The following is a 25,860-nucleotide window of genomic DNA, read 5'->3' as shown; positions in this document are numbered from 1 at the left end:
GGTTATGAGATCTCACAAAATTTTCGCAAATATTATGGAGTCCTGTGGTCGCGAAAAAAATTTCAGTCATAAAAAGGGGTCGCGACTGAAAACAGTTTAAAAATCCCTGCTCTAGGGCACCGATTTCCCAAAGGCGTTAGCTAAGTTAATCTTAAAAGCCATAACTAAGTAAAGGTACACTGCGGGAAAAGAAAGGGGGACAGTTCTTTATCTCCACTTCTACTGGGTTGATTGACGAAGTTCAAATTGCGTTTTTCATGTCCCGAAGGCGCGACTTAGGATATATATTAGATTTATACGCAGCATTATTCTAAGTATTTTAATACAAAATCGGACCTTTTCTGAAATAACATATAAATTTTTTTCCATATTTCGATTCTACGACTCTTTGGTGAGAAATTCATGGAGAAATTCAAAAATTTATCTTGGCGAATGTTTTTCAGTTTGCGCCAAGAATAAATCACTTGGCGGAATTCTTAATTTAGAGTAATCTACTTACTTTAATTTTTTTTTTCTTTGATGCACGAGAGAAAAAATGGTCCATCGTTCATTCTTTCAAATAATTTTAATGAAGTGCGTAAACCACATTTTCGCTATTATCGCTTATATTAAATACACCATAATTCAAAAGGCGCCAAAATGTAAATTTACATATATCTTAGGAAATTTTGAATAAAAACTCTAATTTTTTGCAGATATGCTTAGAAATACTTCCACTTTAAGATGATGTTAAAACTTTTATAGTTTATAATACAAAAAATTTTTCGAAAAATTTATAAAAAACATTTAAAAATACAAATTTTTAAAATAAATAATAATAATAAAAAAATCTGAAATGTTTCAGATTTTAAATTACGTCCAAAGGGGCGATACAGAGACTCACGCGCTGGAGATAAAAATGTTTTTTCTGCACAACGTTGCCATTGCTCGCTTTGAAATCCTTGAGTTTGTTAATCAAAAATTCGTCAAAGTTTTAAAAAATAGGAAATCGATCATAAAACAAATGTCAAATTTCAAATTTGGTCTTCCACGTGCTCATATTCGTTGGAGCATTACGTTATTCAAAATTCGATGACTCTATGTACCGTTGTTTTATCACAATACGAGAAATATACATACATTTATGCAGATTTTTCATTATTTAATTTCTTCAAATATAATGCAGGACTCTAACATTTTGTGGCAACAGTTTGAAAAGTGAACCGACATTTATGAGTCCGACGCAAAATGCCAAAACGAAACTAATAGTCCTTCGGGATTCAAATCCCTTTGGACTAAAAATGTGCGAATTTTATTTAGATTAAGCCTAAATTTCGAATTCTAGAAGAAGAAATCAAGTAAATTAAGAAAAAGACATAAATATATATCAAATTCAATCAGCATTGAAGAGCTAAAATTTTGAGAGCTAATTTTTTAAAAACTACTCGTGCGATTTTTACAAAACTTGGCAGTTTGGCATAATTTAAGTCGTACAATCGAAATATGAAAAAAAAAAGTGGCATGTCATTTCAGAAAAAGTCCAATTTGTGTCAAAATACCTACACTAAAACAATGCTATATTGTAACCAATCCTTTAACATAAACTGTTGGACTATCTGTGACAACAAGGCTGCCCTCTGGTGAGTAGCCAGAGAAGTACTTCAGTAAAAGCCAAGGTCCCACTTGATAGGTTGTTCCAGACTGTTTGCTCTGTAATTTTTCTTGAAGTTCAATGTAATGTCCGTGTGTAACTTAAACCTGTTAATAAATATTTGTTACACTATATCGGACTCTTCTATGACCCTATCTAAAACGACCCCTTTACAATATATAAATCTAATACGTATCCTAAGTCGCACTTTAGGGACATGAATAGCGCAAGTCGAATTTCGTCAATAGGTCCAGTAGAACAGGAGATACAGAACTGTCCTTTTTTCTTTTTTTCGTAGTGTACTTTTCTAACTATGTCGGATTTATGCATTGTTATTCTTAGGTCTTACATTCTTTACAAGTAAGAACAAAGCCTTTGAGCTTCGCGTAAAATTCTTGCTAATCACACGAGATTTTTAAAAAGTTTTTAAAAACTGTTTCTGGTTTTAAAAAATAAATAAATAAATAAATTTTAATTTTATGCACCAGATTTTTTTTAATTGCTCTATTTTTGGTCTTAATTAGACGACGAAGGGGATGCCTGGGGTGAGCCAGTATATCCCTGGTTACGTGCCTGATAAATAACTAAATACATAAAACAATACGCAATATTACAATAACACGCAAAAAGCAATAACATTTTTAAACAGCAGAAATTTACAGCAATAAAAGTTAGTAATTTTATTAAAATAAATTCTTTTCGTAATTGGTTTCGTTGGTTACATAGATAGAAAATGTTCTATTTCGCTTTTTCTTCATTCGTATATTTTTAGTAGAAATCATTTTTCAAATGAAGTAGTTAAAACTGTTCACTGACATATCAGTTTTTAATACCTCTTCAAAAATAACATAGAAATGGAATTATTTCTATAAAACAGTGCTTTGGAAGCTGAAACATGCTTTCTTAAGCTACTAAGATGTACCAAAAGATTAAGTCTGAATTATGCAGAACATAAATAGATGGTATAGTATTACTATACTACAAGTTTTCTTCAAAACTGGAAAAACAATACTAGTGGAATAACTATTTGTGTTTTCGTAAATGTACATTATTAGTAAAGTGTACACTATTAGAAAAGCAGCTTTCTTTAATGTGTTAGTTGGGGGTACATAATAGTAAATAATAAAAGGAAAGCTTTATTTCATAAGCAAAATAAAAGATTTATGACATACATAAACAAAATAGATTGAGTTATGACATCCAGTATCTATTCCAAGTATTGTACAAAGAAATATATATTAAATTTAGCAAAACCTACTTTAACACGCTCGAAAAAATAATTAGAAAAATTAAAATTTTGTGTGTAGTCCATAATTTTCAATCAAGCAAAATCAATTAACCTTTAAAAGAGTCTGTAACGTTCTGTCTAATACTAGTATTCCGTCCTTTAGCAAAATGGTGAAAAATATGTCAGTGTTCAGCTCTTAAAATAATGTTATATATGCAAGTTTGTATAATTTAAACACATTTCCGTTTCATTCAATTTTTTCAAGAATTTATAAGCACTATTTCAAGAATTGAAATAAGCCAAAATGCATATTTCTTACTTTATTGTTAGGATATCCTTGCTGGATATCATCGAAGAAAGAGGCTGATACCTTTTGCCTGACAAAAAAAAAAAAAAAAAAAAAAAAAAAAAAGGTTTTTAAATTAAAATTTATTTTGCCATACTTTCCATTAAGATGTGAAATGAAATACTCAAAGTATAAGTTTTTGATTATTTAAAATATCCACCTTTTGGATGACTGCTGAGCCTTCTTATTAGGTCTTTTTTTCCTGCTGGCGTTAGCTGTTTTCTTACGCTTTGAAGTACTCTAAAAGAAAACTGTGATTTGTAACTGAATCTTAATCCATATACTAAAAACAATATTAATGAAGTCAAATATCTTTTCGAAACTTGAAAATGTAGCATTTTTTCTATTTATTTTTTATTCAATTCAAAGTGACTTAAAATTTTATATAATAAATAGCACTTACTGAGGTATTGACATCTGATGTGGACCTTGAACTGCAACAGGATTTTTTCAAGTCCAAATTTTTTTGTTTTCTTTGTCTTTCAGACCTCCTCCTCTTTTCCTGTGACTGAAATTTAACACAAAATGTTAATGAAGATAATTCAGTTTTCATCTCTCCTGAATTATTTAAATATAATTTAATATTTCATCAAAACGAGAAAAAAAAAGAAGTCTCCTTTTTTTTATTAAATTGAATACTGTTGTACATATAACCTATCATTAATTATTTTCACATTTGCTATTTATTTGTAATAGACTATTCTCTTTGTGATAGAGATAGATGGAAGTATTTATTTTGATAAATGTCATATACTATGTAAGGATTATGTTAATTTTATTAACAGTTAAATTTTGAGTTAAACTTCCTTTCCTATCGCTTCGTAATTTCAACTTATCACTTCCGGCCAGAGCGTAGTTTTAGAATCACGTTTGAATGCAAATCGAGGAAGAGCGGTATTTAACCGCGAAGTTCTATTGTCTTAGAGAGAACCAGAGATTCTGGTCAGGACGCGTCTGCCTTTATAGGCTACTCTCTCTTAAGCTATTATTACGCTCGGCCGTACTTTAAGCCCTTGATAGCTTCGCAGTCAATTAGCGTTAAGCGATAGCGAAGCTATCAAACTTCTCGGCTATATCTCCTTTAGTTAAGATTAGTTTAGTTTAATTCTTAGTTTCTTAAGTTCAAGCCCGAGTGTCGGGTTTATTGTACAACTCCAAAACGGAGTTCTATTAAACTTTAGTTGGAATAATAAATGGTTATTTTACCCTTCTCACTTGTTGTTTTCTACTCCACGAACTCAAGCGATTATTCGCTTACTAGTTCTTAAGATTCATCACATTCAACTGTAACTTAGAAGTACACAGTACAGAATCTTTACAACTTATCCAACAACAACTTTTTTTTCGCTTCTAATATCAAACATTTCAAAATGACGAAATAAATACGCAAAGATATGAAAGATTCAGAGAAACTTCTGCTCATAATTGCTTATTCCCTAATTCAGTCTTTTTGAAGTTCATAATTATACTTTACATTTCAGAATGGAAATGATGATTTTAAAAGGAAGAAAAAAGCTTGAAGATTACAAGAGAAATCCTAGGCATGCAGCTTTAGAGAGTTACTAAATTATTTGAATTTAATAATAGTTCATGTGCAAACTTTAATTGTGAATAAAATTAAATTGCAAAGAAGTGAATTAATTTTTTTTACATGTATATACAGTATAACTCCAATTATCCAAGATTTTCTCATTGTCAGAAAAGAATTATATATATACAGTCCAGTCCTGATTCAGCAATAAAAGTTTTAACAATATTTTCAATTTATTCTTTGGTTCGGTCCAAAATATATAAAAAGAATGACAGATTATTCCAAAGAGATGGATTTCCTTTAATTTAATGATAAATGTACCAAAGCAAAATGAATCATACTGGATAAGTACAGATGCATTTCGCCATTACGTGTTTCTTAATCAGCCCTTTGAGAATTTTTTTTTTAAAATTAGAAACAAGGAGAAGTGCTGCTATCAAAGTGAGAAATACCTACCATTTTCGTTAATGAAAATTATTCCTTAGGCCGCCTGATACTGATTTATGACCAGCGGGTCTTACCTTCCGAGAAGTTAATGATATTGGAATGATAATTCTCAGAGTTGTGAAAAGCATAAACTTGAAATTAAATTCAAAGTGCCATTATTGATGAAAATAATTTTAAAATGCTAATGAATTACGGAATTCCTGGGAAAACAAAAGAGCATTTGCGACAACCCTAAAAGCCTTATTCTGAAACTTTTGTTGATTTCTAAGATTTTTCGCAGAAGGTGCCTACACTGGGACAGACAAAAAGGGCAAAATCACTTTGATTACTATTTTTAAATTAACTTTGGTATCGATATTCAAATTCGACCTTCGTCTTATTAATGAATTAAACACCCATAAGTAATTTATGGCCTTTGTGTTCATATGCCTTTCCAATGCCAATTTTTTTTATTCAAAATAACTCTTAAATATTTAATTGTTTCAAAAGAATAAATTGAGTTTAATTAAAAAAATTAAATTTAAATACATATTTAATTAAATATTCTTTGCGCCATTGTGCAAGGAATGAAATTTAAATTTAGACAAATTTAAATTCTAAACAAATACGTATAAAAGTAAAAAAGTAGAAAAGCAAATTTAAATTCTAAAAAAAGGAAAAAAGCCAAAATAATTAAAAATATGCAAACATGTAAAAGATTTAATTCTCGAACTAATCTACAATATCATTTAAATTCAGAAGCATAAGTGTAAAATCTATCCATGAAAATAAATCTACTAATTTAATAAATTAAAATTAAATTAAACAATTTTTTAAAAAAATGCATGTGAATGATCGTAGAGTAGGCAGGAGACAGACTTATCAAGGGGAAGTTGCCTCCAAACCTAACTCTCCAATCATTCAATTCGTGTTTCGTCATTCATGCATTCAAGGGTAAAAGTCAAAACCAAAAGTAATTCCAATAAAGTTGTACCCTTAGAAATTAACATTTAAGTATTAACATTTAAGAATTAAAGTTCAAAAAGGAAATACTAATTAAGTCTTTTGAGAAACAAGCAAGTAAAGTCAAGAATTAAACTTTTTCTTAAAAAATTAAATTTTTTAAAAATTAATTTTTTATAAAATAATAAAAATTTAGAAACCAATGTATTTTAGAAATCCTTGTCTACAGAAACTTCCCCTACATGAATATGCATATCAATAAAAAGAAACTATAAAAGAACTATACATAATCCATATAAACCAATAAGAAACAAAAAGTAACAAAAAGAACTAATTCACAATTTTTAAAATAAATATATATTTAAAAATATAATTTCATATTTAGAAAATACTTAGATACTACATAAAAATTTTTTTTAAAAAAATACTTAAAACAAGTAAATAGTAAGTTTTAATTCTAACTTACCTACTATATGAGTGTTGGGGTCTGCAAAAGTGTTGTGAAAGAGAAGTAAGTGTGTTCTTCAAATTATATAGATGGTACTTATGTAGGTAAAGTTGAGTGTCAGGTTGAGTGTCTTTGTTATAGTAAAAATGTTTTGCAAATATTAATATTAATTAAATTAAATTAAATTAAAAATCCTAAAGGTAGTAATATTAATTATTTAGGGAGTTAAGTAACTGAGCCAATCAAGAGATGTATGTTTGCTTGAAGGAAATTAAAGTGAAGTGGTATGTGAAAAAAATGTAAACTGTATGTAATTTGAAATGTGTGTTCTGTTGAAAAATTGTGAAAATTGTTAAAAAAAATTAAGTGAAAGATATTTTGTGTGAAAATTGCAAAAAATTAAAGTAATGTTTTAATATTAAAGTTTTAAAGTAAAATTTCCCAAAATATTTTTGAAATGAAGTCCTTAAAAAACCTCTAAAAATTCCCAGAAATTTCTCAAAAATTCCTTTAGGAAGTTAAATAAAACTTAAATTTGATGAAAGAAAATATTAAAAGTTTAATGAACTTGATTTAATTGGTATATCAAAACTTAACTAAATACTGGCTAAAGTATGGAAAATTGGAAGAAGAAGATTAAAATCTTTACTCAATTCGGACTATAATTGAGACTTTTAAAAAGAGTTGGCCCTTTATTAGTAAAAGGAAAGAATCCAGTATTGATTAAATATACATATTTACAAAATATTTACAATAAAAATTTACAATAATTTCTCTGCTCTTTTATATCCTTCATTACCCTCCAGTTAAGGTTTAAGGTAATGTTATCATATCCAAAAGAGCCAAAAAATTATAAAGTAAAGTTAAGACCTGCCTTTTTAATATAAATTAATAAATTTTGGTGGTACTTGGTTATCAACTTATACATTAATTAGTTTTATGATTTCTTCCTTTAAATCGTCATTTTCAGTACATATATTTTTTATTCTGATAATTTGGCTATGAAACTTGTTTTCTATTACTTTTCTAGAGATATTAGAGTTCCAATTAATTAGTTTAATAGTAGGAAAATGGAAATTCCTTCTTTTATCAAATAATTTAATTTTGTTATGTTTAATAATTTGCAGGTCTAGGAATTCAATAGTATCTTGATTCGTATTCGTTTTATTAAGTGTTAAACTATTTGGGTAAATTTTGAATTTCTCAAAAGTAGAATTATTATTGAAAGTTATAATATCATCTATGTATCTAAAAGTATGAGCAAATAGCTTTAATTCATTTTTATTTAAACTGAGTTGGAATTTATATTCAAATGTAAAAAGAAATAGGTTACAAATTTGTGTAGAACTGTTTGCTCCCATAGGAATTCCTCTATTCCAGTCTACAACAAAGGAGTGGTATTTTTAAGTATTGTTGTTGCTGTGATGGTCTTTAATGATTTGGGTGCAATGGCCGTATTCTCAGTGAAATGCGTAGTTACGATATGATTTGGATTAGATAAATTATTTTTTGCCGTTGGGGTTCTACACTTGTAGTCTACATTCTCTTTCGGTAAGTTTAGTTCGAGAATTAAAATCTTTTACATGTTTGCATATTTTTAATTATTTTGGCTTTTTCCCTTTTTTTAGAATATAAATTTGCTTTTCTACTTTTTTACTTTTATACGTATTTGTTTAGAATTTAAATTTGTTTAAATCTTAAATATTTAATATATATGAGAGCAATGAGGTAATCGGCTTCCATTTTATGGCTTCCATTTATATTTAGAAATTATCAGAACACGTTTTGTGGCGTTTATTGACATCTTCCATTTTCTGCAACAGTCTACAACAAAGGAGTGGTATTTTTAAGTATTGTTGTTGCTGTGATGGTCTTTAATGATTTGGGTGAAATGGCCGTATTCTCAGTGAAATGCGTAGTTACGATATGATTTGGATTAGATAAATTATTTTTTGCCGTTGGGGTTCTACACTTGTAGTCTACATTCTCTTTCGGTAAGTTTTTCAAACTGAGAGAACTTATCACATTAGAGAAAAGCAATTCATATGTCAAATATTGTAATCTAAGCTTACGAAAAATAGCACTAACTTTAGCCTAAAGTGAAATGAACGACAGTAACTTGCATCAAGTCAAATAAAAAAAGGCGTTTTATCATTTCATTATGCCTGCATGTATTAAGATTTAAATATTTTCGCAGTAATATGCAGAAAAACATGAAAACAGTACATTTAGCGAGGGTAGTAATCACCATTCAAATCTATGATATTTCTGCCAATAGTTTGGTAGTTTCTCAAAGCCCAGAAACTCGGTGGCCGCGAGTCCAAAAACAGGTCAATCTCATTTCAGACGTCCTGTGCAGAATGGAAGATAGCATCAGCAAGATGTAGCTGCAGGTGTGAAAAAAGAAGTCCGAAGGAGCGATTTCGGGGCTGTATAGTGGGTGTGAGAAAAGATCCTATTCGAGTCCGTACAGAGTGAACCGGTAAATGCAGACACATGTAGTCTTGCATTATATTGATGGAATATTACCTTTTTGCGGCGGAACTCAGTTCGACGTCTTTAGCAGCGTCAACAAGAACTAGCATTTCGGTGCACACCTTACTGTTGAGGGTTTTACATTTTTCCAGATATTCATTGTGAATAATACCATGGCAATCCCAACAGATATTAAGCATGATCTTTTTGAGATGCTGCCGACGGGCTCACCGGGCACAGACCAACCCCCTTTTCGGCCTGTGTTGTTGAACTATATCCACTTTTCATCACAAGTGACGATCCGGTCCAGAATTTTGTCCTTGCGTTGATATTTGAGTAGATTAGAGCAGGTTCGAACACGTCTGTCCTCATCTTCTTGAGTCAGATCATGCGGCACCCAGAGATTCAACTTGTACGTCAAGTTTATGCGATACATAGTGCGTCTAATAGGCATGGCTTTAACGTCTTAACTCCTTAGTAAGCTCGTCTTCTACAAGTTTTCGCAGGCGGGACTCATCAACATCAGTAGGCCGGCCAGAGAGCTGTGCTTCTTGAATGTCAAGTTCCCTGTTTTTGAACTTTCGGTACTAAATCGTCACATTGTCACATGATACAACATTAGAACCTAAAGCTGTACACATGATTTGGTGACGTTCTGTAGCTGACTTTTTGCAACAAAACTGGAAAAAAATGATGGTTCTAATTTGGTAGCGTGATAATTCCATTTCAGAAATTTTGTACTTAACGATATTTCTTTACAAATTTCACAACACAGTGCTCTAAAGTAAGACTCTTTCTTCCAAATGCCAAAAATTAGTTGATAAAATGTAATTAAACACGACATTGCGAACTGTTTGCGCAGACGAGATATTTGCGATGGCTGGAAACTTTTGTTAAAATTTGATATATGCAGGCATATCGCAAACATACTTAAAACATGGAAACGATGAAATATATTTACCTGCATTACTGATTCTACTGATTTGGGATTTCTTTTCTTTCGAGGGCGACTTGGATTTTGCTTAACTGTTGCGGTCACTCCAGTTTCATCTTCAAAATTTCGATGCCCTATATCATTGCTCATTATCACGAACTATAGTAATAAAAAATTTCCATAATTATGATACTACTGATACCCATATTTTATGTATTGTTTACAAAATCATAAGCATCATACAAAATAATGTATACAAGATGACTCAAAAATCTACACACAAACTTCAAGGGGAGAGAACATCAGTATGAACCATATTCATGTAATCCTCCAGGAAATGGAGTAGAAACAAAAGTAGATGTAGAACACAATGCAAAAAGCAGTGTAAAGCGGTTTAACGAACAATTGATTTGCACAAAATACTATTCATAAGAAGTGTTTAATACTTCGATTATCCACAGTGATGCATGTCTTGGCACCAACGCCTCATAGATTGCCGAGTATTTTCAAAGACACTCGAATATTCGGATACTTGTCATTTTAACTGGATTTGCGTTATCATGATAAAGCTTTCCAATAATCTAAAGTATTTCCAGTGGAGCGTGAGAAAATGAGGAGCCCTTATTTGTACACTTATGCTATATATGCTAAAATAGAAAGAAGGTAAGGCATTTTATCCTCTACAAAAAATATTTTGTGATAACTTTAAGGAGGGGAGTAGTCATTTCATGCAGTTACATTCAAAATACGTCTAACATATAGGTCGATAATTCAGAGAAATAATTAAGTAAGAATATAAATAAAGTGGAATATTGAATAACAGTCCTACAAAATTAGAGAAATTTATACATATATACAGATAAATGTCGTACGGTGATGAAAAAGATATACCACTCATAGGCGGGGATAGACCTCCCGATCTCTAAGTTGATATTAGGAGTACCTGGAGTTTACGGGTATGAACAGTGACTCGTCCATTACCATCAACCATCGCATACACGAAATGTATGTCCGACAACTCAGCAATCATGCGCATGTTCTCTTCGATGCTTCTGTGTTTAATCTGGAACGTCAGATGCCAAGTGCAAGTTTTACCAGTAAAATCAAAACCTCATCTAATCTCTTATTGGAAGCCTAAGAATGAAGACTCCTCAGATGTAATTCTCCAAGAGAGTGCTATTGAATATGTATACGTCACAGCTTTCAAGGAGGAAGCCCCTGGTGCCAACCTGACACGCTAACATACAGCGCCACCCATCTGATGCTGCACTAACTTTTCTACAATGAGAACAAGTATCATATTAATGTTCTAAATTTTGAGACATCCTTGTATAGAACAAAACTGTGAATACACTATTATTTTAAGAACTTTCAACCAAATAATTCACATGCCCTCAAGCAGTGATTTTGATTTTTGAGGGAGGGGTTATTATTAATGTTTGCTATATTCTAAAAAGTACAGAAAGAAAGCAAATGTAAAGGCTTTATTAAATACAGAATAGAATTAATTAAAGTAGCATTAAATATAGCAAAAGATAAAGTAAATTATCGAATGATGAGGAAAATTTTGTAATCGTTTTATACATTTCATATAAATCTGTACATATGGGATTTAAGTAATGTCGAAATGTAATGACTTAAGTTGAAATAATCAGAATATGATAAAAAATAAAACAATATGATATCACATTTATACGGATAATTTACAGACCATAGTTCGAATAACGAATTATAAAGAATGTCAAACATATGAAATTTGCTGTTCTTGCAGTGTAGTATTACAATACATTGGACAGCAGTTAGTTTTGAAGCTCAGAAAACCACTAAATTAAAAATGAAAATATTGCGTTTAAGGGTTTGATTACATAAATTGAGTATTTTTTAATTCTTCTCAAAATTTCAGTCTATTTCAAAAAAAAAAAAAAAATCTCTGCCTAACATCGAATCCACATATGAAAAGCTTTTAACACGTAAGGGTTTGATGTCATAAACTGAGTACGTTTCAACTATTCTCAAAATTTCAACTGATTTCGGAAAATCTCTGCTGAAAGCCAAATCCATATAAAAGCTTCTAACACTTAAAAAAGGAAATCTAAGGTCCCTGATAATCCGTTGCGATCTTCATATTCCAGCTGTTAACACTCTAATGTTTTTAAATTAAAAACGAAATTTTAGCATTAACTCCTCTTGTATTCTCCTTTAAATTAACATAAAACTTCTTCTTCAGAGATATTCAGATCTTTAGTATTTTTAAGTTTTGAAGATAATTTTAAATTGTCGTAAATACGCTGATCAGACTGTCGAATACTGGACTATTCTCTTAATAGGTATTTTACTCGCTTCTGAGGGCAAACACAGGTTCAAATCTTTGTGCATTAAAGCACCTTGACGTGCTGTACGCATACATTAAGTTATTAAGTTTTGAAATAACTTCAATATCTCATCTTTCACATATTAAGCAAATGAATACTATACATTTCCAATTCACGGAGGGCGAATTAATCGTACATCATCTAAAAAAACGTTTCTGTGTTGTAAAACAGTGAGAAAATTTATTATTAAAAAAGCAATCAGATAAAATAAATTTTCTACGAGAAATACAAAAAGGAGAATAAAATACATATAATAACAGCAGGGTCTCGTTTATTTAATTATTGCGAAACACTCAAGGACTATCTGTCTAAGGGGAGAGATACTTTCATGGAAAACTTAATTCGGGGAGGATGGACTTAATTCGGGTAACTGGCTTGTATACATGTCACACGTGGAAAAACCCATGAAAAAGGCCCATGCACCCCAGTTCGTTCGCCGGATTCCAATCTCGGACTAAACTACTAGTGTTCAGAGATTTTACTGCTGATGTTCCGATAGCAGTACGGACAGCAGGTAGTTTCGACAGCAGTAGTACGGACAACATGTAGACTTTTGATATAGATGGTGGCATTTAAGTTCTATTAACAAAATTTTATTTCATTCTTTTCTGCCTCTTCTCACCACGAGTTTCGCTCATTCCAGAATTTATGCAGGTTTAAATGGCTAGCAGTTTTACTATAAAGTTTTAGAGATTTACGAATAACAGTGTGAGAGTTTGGCCTGCGGTCCGCTGCCTTGTCGATGGAAAAGAAAGTCTATGGGCGATGCTAATACTGATCTTGCTGTCAGTTTTGTAGCCACAGTATTTAAGAATTGTTTTTGTCCGCAATTTAACTATACATAATCTGGAATGCATAAACATTGTTAAATCATCTGTTAAAAATTAATTGCTAAATCATTAAAAATAAATTAAGTCAACAGCCATTAATCTTCTGTTTTCGTTTACTCCTATCGAAATACTAGACTAATATGGGCAAAATATTGTTCTTTCTGTTTTGAAATGCGGCTTTATTTTGAAAGCGGATTTCATTTACGTAATTAAATGAACTTATTCTCCAAATTAAACTGCTTAAAAATGCAAGTAAATTTTAATTAATAATTTTCTATTAATTGTAATATAGATTACTCCTCTGTCCATGGTGTGTGTGTATCTTTTTCTTTAACTGCTCTTGAATTAACCATGATTTGGGGTTAATCATAAAAGCCCAATTAATCAGGAGCCTATTGTATTACCGAAAGTATAAATGCTTAGCTAGTTCAATACAGTAACAATAAGTTTCAACACAAGCTGTTTTTTTATCTTCAATCACTGTTAATTCAAAAATTTTACTCTAACCTGGACAAAGACTACAAGCTTTACCAAACCAGCGACAGAAATTTAAACACTTATCAAAACAAGATCTAACCTCAGTCTACAAAACTGACAGCAATCAGTATTAGCATCGTCCAAGGACTTTCTTTTACATCGGCAAGACAAGAGGACCGCAGGCCAAACTCTCTTACTGTTATTCGTAAATCTCTAAAACTTTATAGTAAAACTGCACAAATTGAAATCTGCACAAATTCTGGAATGAGCGAAACTCGTGGTGAGAAGAAGCAGAAAGGAATGAAATAACATTTTGTTAATAAAACTTAAATGCCACATCTGTATCAAAAGTTCTAAGAAATATATCTTCCGAAAGTACATTAAGTAAAATGAAATCACGTGCATAATTAAATGTTACCGGCATTTTGTTATCGTACATTAAAAATAATATTAAAAACAGAATGAAAGCCATCATCCATTTTTCCCCCTCTACTAGCAACTTAACTCGAAAGTCTGATTAGATATTCTTAGCCCAAATTTCTGTCACAGCTTATTCACTTCAAAACTAACATACTTTCCCGTCAATCATTTCAAATTGACGGAAATACACCATATGTTCGGCAATCATCCTAGCGGAAGTTTTAAGAAACAAATCGCTCTATAAGTAGGTAACTACGGATATCAATAAAGATAACCAAGAGAAAATCTTATAAGTGAGCGGTGATGTCCATTACTAGTATTCAGTTACACCGATGACTGTTTTGTTTCGATGAAGGTCGAGCGGAAAGTATCTAAATACCATTATTATTTCGTCTAAATACCCTTATTATGTAAATTGTAGTAAGAGATGTAAATTGTAGTAGAACGCGCAGAGTATTCAAATTTTAGCACAAGTAAATTGAGTTTAAATAGAAGGGAAACGAGATTGTAAGTGTGCTTCTTGAATCGCGAGCGTCAAGGTTGCTAGGTAGAAATTTTAAGAACCGCGCGTCTCGGCCTGTGTGCCTATTTCGGCAGTTCGTTGAATCTTTCAACTTCTTAATCAGTAAGTTTGCTGAATCTCAGCTGTATCTTAAAACGCGGTTAATTAGTTACGATTATAGAGCCTCGTAGATAGTGATTTCGTTATTTATTCATCCTGTCATTTATTTTTAGTTGTACTTGTCTATTTTGTTAAACCGCCGGGTCGGCGTAGTTTGTGAGCGTCAAGTGAACGCAACTGTGGTTTCTAAAGTGAAATAAAAAGGGATTTAAACCCTTCTTACGAGTTTGTGTAATTTACAGTTCATAGCAGGCACTACTACTGTTGCTGACAAGTTGGGGCCACGCAACATCATATGAAATATGTGTTTATTCAATCTCAAATTGTAGTTTACAGCAATGATTTTAATTATTTTAATTTCACTATTTTCTACTATTTTAATTATTTTAATTTTACTAATATCTACTAATGGCTTACCTTTCTCTCAACTAACACTTCTTCTTCTTCTACTTGAAGCTGAAATATCAAAATTATTTTAAACGCAGAGTAAGAAAGTAAATTTAACATAACATAAGGCGAAATGAATACGTACATAAAGGAAGGAATTCAGTTCCTAATTTGTGGTCAATTCGAAAACTTAAAGTAGGACAATAAGAATAACCAGATTCAAGCAGAAAACAACCTTTGGGTTTTACTAAATGCTGCATGAAGCGGACATCACACAACGGCACCTGAGATTACTACAGAACAGAGACTTACTGTCTCAAATCCCAACCAGATCCTTTAAAGCCGCCCAACCGGGATAGTGGTTAGTGACTCTGACTGCCGTACCAAAGAGCCAGGCTTCGAATACCGGAGAAGGCATGAATGTAAACGTATAGTATTTGTGTGGCAGGGGGGGCACTCTAAATATGCGGCGAGGCGAAAATCCTTTCGAGAGTTTGATGGTAAGGGGAGATGAGGAGGAGACTCTCGGGCCCGTTCCCTCCCCAGGGGTGATCTCTCTCAAAACTGGGGAACTGAGCTAAAATCGGGCTGTCACCAATGTGATGCTCAAAGCTGTTCCCAACGAAAGGCGCATCTGACTCTTTGCCACGTGAAGATCGTGGGTTTGTGCTGACCATTGTCAAACAAATAAAAGTGATAACAACAACAACAGATCCTTTTGATGTTTGCAGCCTGGTAAAGTCCATTGAAGAGAACGGATGTGGAAGAAAGATTGAGGAGATGGACTTAACCTCCAGGGATCGAATTAGAGCTTCAAACAGGTTCATTTCTACTCATGACTTTGAAGAGTGCGGCTGGAGTGAAGAATCTTGAGCATCTGAGATTCGAAACTCGAGAACTGAGATATTCTTTTTGAAGAAAATTCCTCATTTATTTTTGTCATTTAAAATTTATTTTTCAAGTATCAGACTATTTGCAACTAGCAAAGTCATCGTTTATTTTTGTAATTTAAAACTTTCTTTGCTTATTTTTTAACTGCTATTTAAGATTTTACAGTACTCTTTTCAAATTTAATTTTCTGTTGATTAACGCGCTTTATTTGAGTAATATTTCAGAACCAACTGAATCAAATATTACTGGTGTTCCTATACGTCAAAACTATGGTTTTTTAGATATCTATTTTGAATATCAGTTTGTTTTTATAGAATAAACTTTAAAAGAATATTCTGTTGTCTTCTTATGTTTGATTAATGTTTGAGGTTATTAAACAATTAGAAACTAATGAAATATTATTGCGTTTTTCCCGTGCAGTAACTCTGCTATTTGTGTATTAAGCATAATTTGTAAACCTTATATATTCATTGCTGTTTTTATCTTTGGTTAACTACTCAATGTTATTAAAATGTTCTAAAATGCGATAAACATTGCTGGTTTTTTTCCTTCTCTCTGTGTGTAATTATCTTGGTTCTTGTGTTTCCACTAAGAGTGCCATTTTTACTTTTCCCATTAAGTGTTCCAGAATGAATTGAATATTACTGTTTCTTCTAGGTAAAAACTTGTTTTCTGGGTAAAACTAGGTTTTTGGGTACCTACTTTGAATATGTTTTATATTTCATAGAGATCATATAGGTTAAGCTGAAAAAACATTTTTATCAGAATTGTTTCTTATACTTTGTTAAATTTTTGTGTTATTGAAACTTTTTAAAACTAATATAGCGTTACTAATATTTTTATACAATAACTTTTGGAACAGTTGAAAAAGTGCGGTAGAGTCAGGGAATCGGGCGCGCGTTGTTACGCGGAGCCTGGGGCTGATGTCTCGTGACCCTATGATGGATCTCGTTTCTTTTAACATTACCTACGCCCAGCGATACCTCAGTCACCAATGGTACTACAGAAGTGTTGGCCTAGCTTTATGTTATGCCATATCCAATATCCGTGTTCGTACACACGAATCTACTCATCTAGACATACATAAGAGTAAAAATATTAGCTGCAAATATTCTACAGTTAGTCAAACAAAATGTTAATAATGGAGTTTTTGATTACCACTGTCGAACTTTCTGATGAATTTGATCATTAGTGACGAACTATCTGAAGAAACATTTGGGAAAATTTCCAAAGCAGAGCTGCATACCCAACTATAGTAGATTTGTATATTTTCCATCTCCCATTAATACTGATTTAGCATTAACTTTTTTTCAATATCATGTACTTCAAAATGAGAAAAAGCATTTTCAGATTTTTGTGTACTGCTATTTTTCTAATAATTTCAGTGTTTTATCTTAAATGCTTAATCAGTTTTCCAATAAAACTCTAGTCTGCATTTAGTTGACCTTTAACAGAATTTGGGTAAAATATATAGTTGATTCTGTACTGAAAAGAAAATTATAAAAATAACTACTCAATTCCTATAGATGTATAAAAATAAAGAAGAAAAAAAGAAATAGTCACTTAAAGCAAACTTACTCTGAGGATTCGCTGCGAAAAACATATGAAATATACTTTTTCATTTTTTTAAAGTTTTTTTTTTTTTTTTTTCGTAATTTTTTTTTTTCCGTCCTACATTTCAAGCATTTAAAAAGCGATTTGTTTAGCAAAATTTTAATAGTGAAATGTGTGAATTAGTGAATTAAATATTTTATTTTGCATTTTATATGACGATTCAGGTTTCCTCTTCAGTGACAAATTTTGTTAGTTTTATGATTTTATGTTTAATTTCCATAATAAATACCTTACGTTACAAAGGAAATTTTGTTTTTAATACATAAAACCCACGGTTTTTAGTTTAAATAAATTAATGCCATTTTACTTTTTTATCATTTTACCTTATATATATTTAAATACCTTTCGTTTTCTCTTCCACCCTCTGAAAATTCCCCCATCCAAGGTGGAAATAATTTTATTTTAGCTTGCAGTGAACTTGATTACTGAAGTCTATAAGGAAGATATTGGCTCAAACGTTTAACATTAAATTATGTCTTTTTATAAATTCATTCAGTGCGGTCTGGATATTGTTCTAATATCATACAGCAGATATTTGAAATTAAGAGAATTTATCCAAGAGCACATTAACACAAAAGTCTGAGATTTTAAGAGAATATGAAAGTCCAAGAGAAATTAGGATTGGTGAAGTATGGAAGAAAGCCAGTCTGTTTAGCTTCGCCAGCTCAACAGTTTGGCTCTGAAAATGAATCAGATGACGCATTTAAAAATGAATTTTAACAATCGTCTCTGGGAAATAAGGGACATCTAAAGCCTTAATAATATATCACGGAGTTGTAACTAAAAGTGGTGACATTCTGGTATAATATAAGAAACAAAACAAAATCAAAATGTAGCTTGCAGTGCGTTTTCTAATTACGGCAAAGCAAGGAAGGGCTATCTGTCTAATAGAGGGATGACTTCGTAGAGAACTTTCTAAGGGAAACCGGGTCGTATTCACGTTACACATAGAGAAAACCACGAAAACGACCATGCAGCTCATTCGCCTGAAAACGAACCTAGCTCGAACTACCAATGCTAAGCGACTTTACCGCTCGGCACTGGTGGGCTCACAGAGATTTGAGCTCACATGGAACTCGCTGTGTCCAGCAGTTTTATCCCCCGACCAACGGTGGTCTTGCATTGTTGAAATCAATGTATTTATCATTACGTAAAATAGCAGTATTTGTGTCACTGTAAAGTGACCAGAATAAAATGCAGATTTTCGCAATAAAATGATTTGCAGAATTTCTTAATTATCTAATTTTTTAAGGATTAAACCTTCAAATTAATGAATTGATAGCCAAAATATGCTTTATTTATTTATTTTTAAATCTCTTTGTTCATTGCTTTATGTTTTGGAGACTTTCCAAATTTTTAAATTTGCATTTTGAAAGTTTGGATAGTACCCAAACAACACTGTATTGCCAAATTTTATTTTTTTTACCATTTTTTAACTGCCAACTTATAGAATATTAGCAACTTTTTTAAAATTATTTTGCATTTTTAAGTGATACTACATACATATGTTTGGTACGCATTATCAAGTTGACCGGCCAAGCAGCGCGATTTAGCGCCACTAAATGACGACCAAGTCCTTTAGAATTCCACAATAACGACTGACGATTAGTGACTATTACCGACATTTTCGACACCGGTTGACGGGATAATGCGTAAGTACCATATGTTTTTCAGAATGATTGAGAATTCAGAGCTGAAAGACTTTTCTTGTAAGAAAAAATCTGAAAGCAACTAACATTCTAATCATGCGTTTCTTAAGCAGGAATTTACATTGGTTCTTTTTACGTACATATATTTCTCAAAATGATAAATGTGTACAATTCCGTTATAGAGATCACAAAAAATCGCCAAACTAATTGCTGACGCCAATGATGCCAAAAATAATTATGGTAACCCTACCACAGGAAAGGAAGCATAGTTATAAATGACTATATTATAAGATTATTATTTCAATTTAGATGAAAGTTTAATTTCATATAATACACTTTATTATTATTTTACATAAAAGAAACCCGGCTGAACGCAACTGAAATTAAACGGAATGCATAACATTTTTCATGTCTTCTAACAATGCACAGAATATTTATATAGTATATATAGCATATAGTACCACTGAGCAGGCTTCCGACCTAAGATTATCTAAAAGATTACCAAGCGGAATAGTGCCTGATCAGTGGAAGTCAACCACTCCGCCACAGAGCCTCAGTTGGCCAAAGCAGATCAGACAGGCATTAATTTAACATAATCAAGTTACAGAGTCACAATCCAAAAATAATTACATTGTCATCTTTGCTTGTGAAGCAACTAAAAAAAATCTGATGTGTACACCACATGACTTCCTTGTACGGAATATTAAATTATACGCATTTTTTCTTGCATTTTATTTAAACTTATTAGATTGAATTAAACCTACTTCGCCGACAGCGCATAAACCACAATAGAATAAATGCATTCTTTAAAATTCACTTTGTTTACCATAGCGACACTCTGGCGCTAGGTTTACTTAACAATATTATATTTCATTCATATTATAACTCAGAATGCACAAAATGTATATCATTTAAAGAATTATCTAATCGTTGCCACATGTTCTATTCAAATACTATAAAAAAGCTAGAACTATGTATAAAAGAAATTAAGCAAACAAAACAAAAAAGAAACAGTTTTTCACAGACGATTGAGTATTCCTCATTTAATTAATTCAGTTCTCACTTCGCGAGAAGACAAAAATACATAAAAACTCAAAATATCTATATTGAAAATTACGAAGTAAATCTCAAACGCTTATTTCCTCAAAAAAATTCCAGAAAGAATTAAGCATGATTTAATTGGTAATAATAAATGAATGCGTTATCTTTGTTGTTGCGAAGCTAAGTTTCTCTAGATTGCCAACAAATCCACTAGTCTCCTGTTTCAAATGTAAACATCAATGGCCGCCATTTAAAACAGGCTTAGCGTCAATTAAACAACTTTAAAATTGCTGATAATTCTAATAATATTGCACACAGATTTACTAAAGGCATAAAATCCTTAACCGGAAGATAAAAACAATATAATTCAATCATTTTTAAAGCAAAAAATGTACAATTTACAAACATATAAGAGTAAAGAAACTGAGATTACTGAGCCGGGTAACAGAGTGGATATATATATAAATATATTTATATGCGTTTGGTGCGGCCAGTTGCAACCAAAATACGAGATGCACATCTACATGTTATAGCAGTCCTATATACAAAATTTCAACGTTCTGAGGCTACTCGTTTTTGAGTTATGCGAGATACGTTCGTACGCACGAAAGTACGTACGTACGTACATACGTTCGTACAGACGCCACGAAAAATTCTCTTCAGAATTCATTTTAAAGCAGTTTTATAATTTTTTTTAGAGGAAAAGAGTCTTTTATTCTGTCCTTACGTACAGATGTCACTCAAAAACATAGTTAAATTGCATTCGATAGCGGTCAAAATGGATATTTTCGTTGAAATATGCTGCCTGAAACTTTTCGCGTTTACAATACTTCCTTTTTACTTCGTACAAGGAAGTAAAAAACATTCAGATATTATAAGCTTAATACAATAGGAAAATACACAGTTGTGAAGAAGTAAAAATGATCTAGTGCAAAATTAAGATTACAAAATCTTAGAAATTTACTTGTACAAAGGTCAAGCTATAAATACGGTTGCAACCTCAACTTTCGACATTATATATGTTACAACATTATGAATTCAGTTACAAACCAATGATATACCGTATATTTGATACTTAGATTACGAGTTCTCATAGTTACATAATTTGTATTATTACAAATAAGAAATGCTGTTGTAGAAATCTTTATGCTCTATTACTATGTTGCGCAGATGCATGAACTATAAAAAAAGGGGGGAAGGTGATGCGTAGTTACATAGGCAGTTATATAGGTATTTTGAAAAATGGTTAACACTTTCATTCACACAAAACAAAAGAAACCTACAATTTATATACCAGTAATATAATACAGAGTATTTCAGACGTAAATGTGGAAGTATGTAATTACGTAGATATAACAGTGACGCATATAATTTGGAGTTACGTAGGTAGTTGCATAGATAATACACAATAATATTTTCAGTAAATAAAAGTAGATTTCTATTATTAGTACACCAAGAATGAAAAATAATACTTATCAGCATAATAGCTTGCAATCTTAAGAACTGAATGTTGCTATAATAATATGGATTATATAGTTAACATAGATAAGTTGTGTAAGCAGTACACCATGGCATATGCAGTTCGCTATTATATGGATATGCAGAAGTTTCTGTAGGAACATAGTTTCTTGCACTAATTTACGAAAGAACTTTGTATTGTGCCATAAATAATAATGTCATTTTCATCAATGTGTGGCAACATTAGAAAGGCATATGTGAAATATAACATAAAACTAACACTATGAAGAAATAAAAAGTTTGAGAGGGGGATGCACTTATAGGGATGACAATTTTGCCAACATTTATAAAGCAACCTTGCGAGGTATAAGGTTTTGAATCGTATCAGTTCATATATGACTGTAATGATATTCAAAGGTTTGAAAGCAAATAGGTTCTTGCCTGTAAATAGATACATATTGTTACGAAATGTACAGGCGCGGTAAGATGGCTTCCCCGCAAAGCAGTTGTAGGGTTGCCATAAAATTATAATGTGGCAGGGTTGCCACATTTGGCAATAAATCGCCCATTTGGTGACAGAATTGGGGGGATCTGCCATGGACTGATACAGAACCATCTGGAACGAATTCTTACCGGTTTAGCTCAGAATGTGCTCGAACACAAGCCGAAAGCTATAGAAACCCTGCTGGTCGGCAGTCAGTTAGGTGTCTCAGTGTGTGTGCCTCGTCTAGCGAGATGATAGTCAGTCATTGAGCGAGTGTCTCGAAGTCTAGCGCCGAGTTGGTCGTCGAGTGTATCGAGAGAGTCTTTTAGTGCATCGTCGAGTTTTATCTTAGACTGCGCTGAGTCGAGAGCTATACTCTTGTGTATCGTCGAGTGCATCGCGTAGAGAGTCTTGAGAGTATGTGGAGTTCCGAGAGCATATTTTTACAAATGCACATCAGCGTAGCCACTGAGGGAGGGGTTTCGAAAATGGGCCAATGAGCTGCTATTGCTCTTGTGACGCTAAATCTTCGTGCATGTGAGCGTATGCTGTTTACGTTTTAATTTGCATTTGTTTCGCAGTTATAAATATATGGCGTAATAGTAGAAAATCTCGTAGTGCTTTCGTTTTCTGAATTTGATTAATTGCTGACATTTCACTTTTCGCGATTTTATTATTATATTAGGATTGATGATAACGGCATATTTTGCGGATTAAGAGAATTCAAGTGTATATTTTTTAACTGAGCTGAGAATGACTGCAAATGTTACAATGAATGTAGTGTTTTCTTATTTCAGTGCTTGCATTCTTTTGATTTTAAAGTGTAAGATTCAGAATACATACATATGATCTGATTATATCCATTGTTAACATTAAAAATTATATATGAATAAATTGAATATACTTGTTGTGAATACGATAAGTTCACTCTGTTTGATGAGTATTTCTTGTGTAGACAGTACATTTAAGAGTGAGCAGTTATTAAATTGGAAATTTAACATATTAAATGTATACGAATGCAAATTAGTAAAGTTCACTTTGAATAAAATTCTGCATTGGTTATTATTATAGAACATCTTTTTGATATGGACTGCAATAAAAAGTGCTGACTTCTATTTACATATATAATTGGTGTAAATATTTTTCTCATACGCATAGTTTTGTGTAAAGATTGCATTTGGGCTCAGATGTTTATCACATATTTCTTTCTTTATCTTATTTACCACATATTGAGTAATATTTCACATCGATATTTTTGCCAAGTATCCAACATGTGTTTGTATTTATTTCAACCAAATAGTGAAATCTTCATAATTTCCTATAATTGATTTAACTTCGCAATGAAAAGTTTCAGAAGCAATCGACGATGCTTTAATTATTTTGTACAGAAAATTGTGCGGCAGAATATTTTCAACCACCTTGCTGAAATCTTAAAGCACGTGAAAGGTCATGTGACATGACAGAAGTATTACTGGATACTCATTGGTCCATCCTAAAAGCCAGTCCCTCGGTGGCTACACAGATGTGCACTTGTGAAATATGCGTTCCGAGAACGACAAAACAGAGTCGGAAGCTGTACTCTGGTGCTATGCAGTGAAGCTGTCTCCACCGTTATTGCCTGACAGTCTGAAGGCTGTATCGCTGTTTGTTCCAGCGTGTTTATAGTAGATCTTCGACGACTGTAAAAAGTGTTTTGGAGCTGTCCTAACAATACTGGCTAATAAAGTGTGTTTCGATACTTCATCAAGTGTCGTCGTTATTCACTCCAAATCTACGAACCCCGTACGAACGTGAAGGAAGAGAATAACCTAACAACTGGTGTTAGGAAGAGAAAAACGCAACAATATATATTGTGTGTGTATGTGTAAACGTTTTTCACATAAATTTGGATAAATATGAACCAAAGTGCTGTCGAGCAGATTCCCAGTTAGCCCTGCTCTACAGCCGCTCTATTTTTTTTTTTCGTATGTCCCCCACTTTCGAGATCCATAGAATTATAGTTGTGATTGGCAGTAAAATGTTCAAACTCGGCATCTCGCAATTCATCCGACTTAAATGCTTTTCAGCAATCAGTATAAGAAATGCTGCCTTCTGCCATATATTCCTTTATGATGTCCAATAAAATTTTCGCCGATCAGTTAGGAACAGCGACTAAAAAACATTCATTTAATTCTCTGCATAATCCGCTGAAAACACGTCCAACATTGTTCTTCTTATAATGATGGCCTTCTAGTGATGACATTAATGTCTTCGCCTACCTTGTCACATACGCTGATTTTCAACTTAAGACGAGCAGTTAAAGCTATGGCAACCACCTCACGCATATAACTGTTCCAATTTGCAATTGTATAATGGCTCAACTTCCGTTGGAGTTCACAAAATTCAATAGATGTCATCTCCCGACACCAAAAATAGACGAACCTCACTGCTATAAGGAAGATTTTCGACCCTTCGAACCAATTTTGAGTTCTTAATCCTTTTTTTCTCACTATATGAGTCTTCCCTGCAGCGTCATTTTGCTGTTGAGTTACCGATGAGAAAACAATTTCATCTCGTAGTTGTTCGAGCAAAATTTTCTATCATGAATGGTACCTTTTCTTTGAAAAAATTCTATTGCAGACTTTTCTTTATTAGACAATTCCCAAATTGTTAGATCCATAACGTTATCAAAAGAGAATTCGAATATTAAATACTTAACAGTTAAAGTAATCTACATTTTAACTGTTATCTAAATCTAACGAATGCGTCCATTTAAACGCGCGTAAATTTATTTACTAGATAATTTAAATGTTTATTTACATATAAATTATCTAGTAAATAAATTTACGCGAGTTTAAATGAACGCGGTCGTTAGATTTGCCGCACGATAAAATGGGCGTGTTTGCTAGATTTGGCGCTTTAGCGCACATATTTTCGCAGAGGTTCGTACGACCTCTACAACGGAATTATACCAATAAATGTAATAAAAATAAAACTCTAAAGAATAGGTAATAATGCTAAATAATTATATTTTAAATTTAAAGACAGTTACAACGACTTGCAGTATTTTAAGCTAAATTAAACTGTATTAAAAATTATATGGGTTTAATGGACATACACGGTACTTACAAGGTGTGTCCCAAAAGTCATGAAATGCATTTTTTTTTAAAAAGGACTTTTTGAAAAGGGCTGTATTCTTCAAAGTACTGTCCATGAGCATCTGCACATTTTTTTTCAACGGCTGTCCCATGGTCGGTACGACCATTCGAAGGCCCCGACGGAAATTTCCTTAAAGCTGCTGTCACAGCCGCTTGGGTAGTCTCAAAGCTGCCAAAACCGCATCCATTGAGTGCTTTCTTGATCCTGGGGAACAAAAAGAAGTTCGCCGATGTGGCTGCTCTTCATCCAGCTTGTAACTTGCACATATGAAACAGCAGACTCCCTGTAGGCTTGTTTAAGTAGTTAATGAGCGTCAGCAACAATTTTGACGAGTTTTGTGCAGAACTTGATTGCTCATCTTTGTTCGAAAGTATTCGTCAGGGCGTGGTCTCAAAACAGGGGTGCACTAAATTCGTGATCCTGATGCTACCGAAGCTCGGCGCAGGCTAACCTAGGTTACTGCAAAGCTGAGGGTCCCACTCACCTACAACTCGTC

The 25,860-nt window shown here is 32.3% G+C and overlaps 1 protein-coding gene across 6 annotated transcripts in view; it reads right to left on the bottom strand.

The window, feature by feature from the left end:
* The window catches only part of LOC118204403 (uncharacterized), an 82,010-nt gene that overhangs the window by 18,074 nt on the left and 38,076 nt on the right, over nucleotides 1–25,860 (bottom strand). For 3 of the 6 annotated variants that reach the window (XM_085822934.1, XM_085822936.1, XM_085822937.1), the window contains 5 exons: nucleotides 15,120–15,158; nucleotides 10,009–10,140; nucleotides 3,608–3,712; nucleotides 3,365–3,444; nucleotides 3,178–3,235 (listed from right to left, as the gene is read on the bottom strand). In XM_085822934.1, the coding sequence (XP_085679060.1) occupies nucleotides 3,178–3,235; nucleotides 3,365–3,444; nucleotides 3,608–3,712; nucleotides 10,009–10,140; nucleotides 15,120–15,158 (414 nt within the window). The remainder of the gene's footprint in view (nucleotides 1–3,177; nucleotides 3,236–3,364; nucleotides 3,445–3,607; nucleotides 3,713–10,008; nucleotides 10,141–15,119; nucleotides 15,159–25,860) is intronic. The other 3 variants (XM_085822935.1, XM_085822938.1, XM_085822939.1) reach the window with 1 other exon arrangement.

Source organism: Stegodyphus dumicola, chromosome 8, assembly GCF_044657685.1.
Source record: "Stegodyphus dumicola isolate Sdum_Otavi_A_Nest chromosome 8, ASM4465768v1".
Taxonomy (NCBI): Eukaryota; Metazoa; Arthropoda; class Arachnida; order Araneae; family Eresidae; genus Stegodyphus; species Stegodyphus dumicola.
This window is presented reverse-complemented; position numbering and strand designations above follow the sequence as displayed.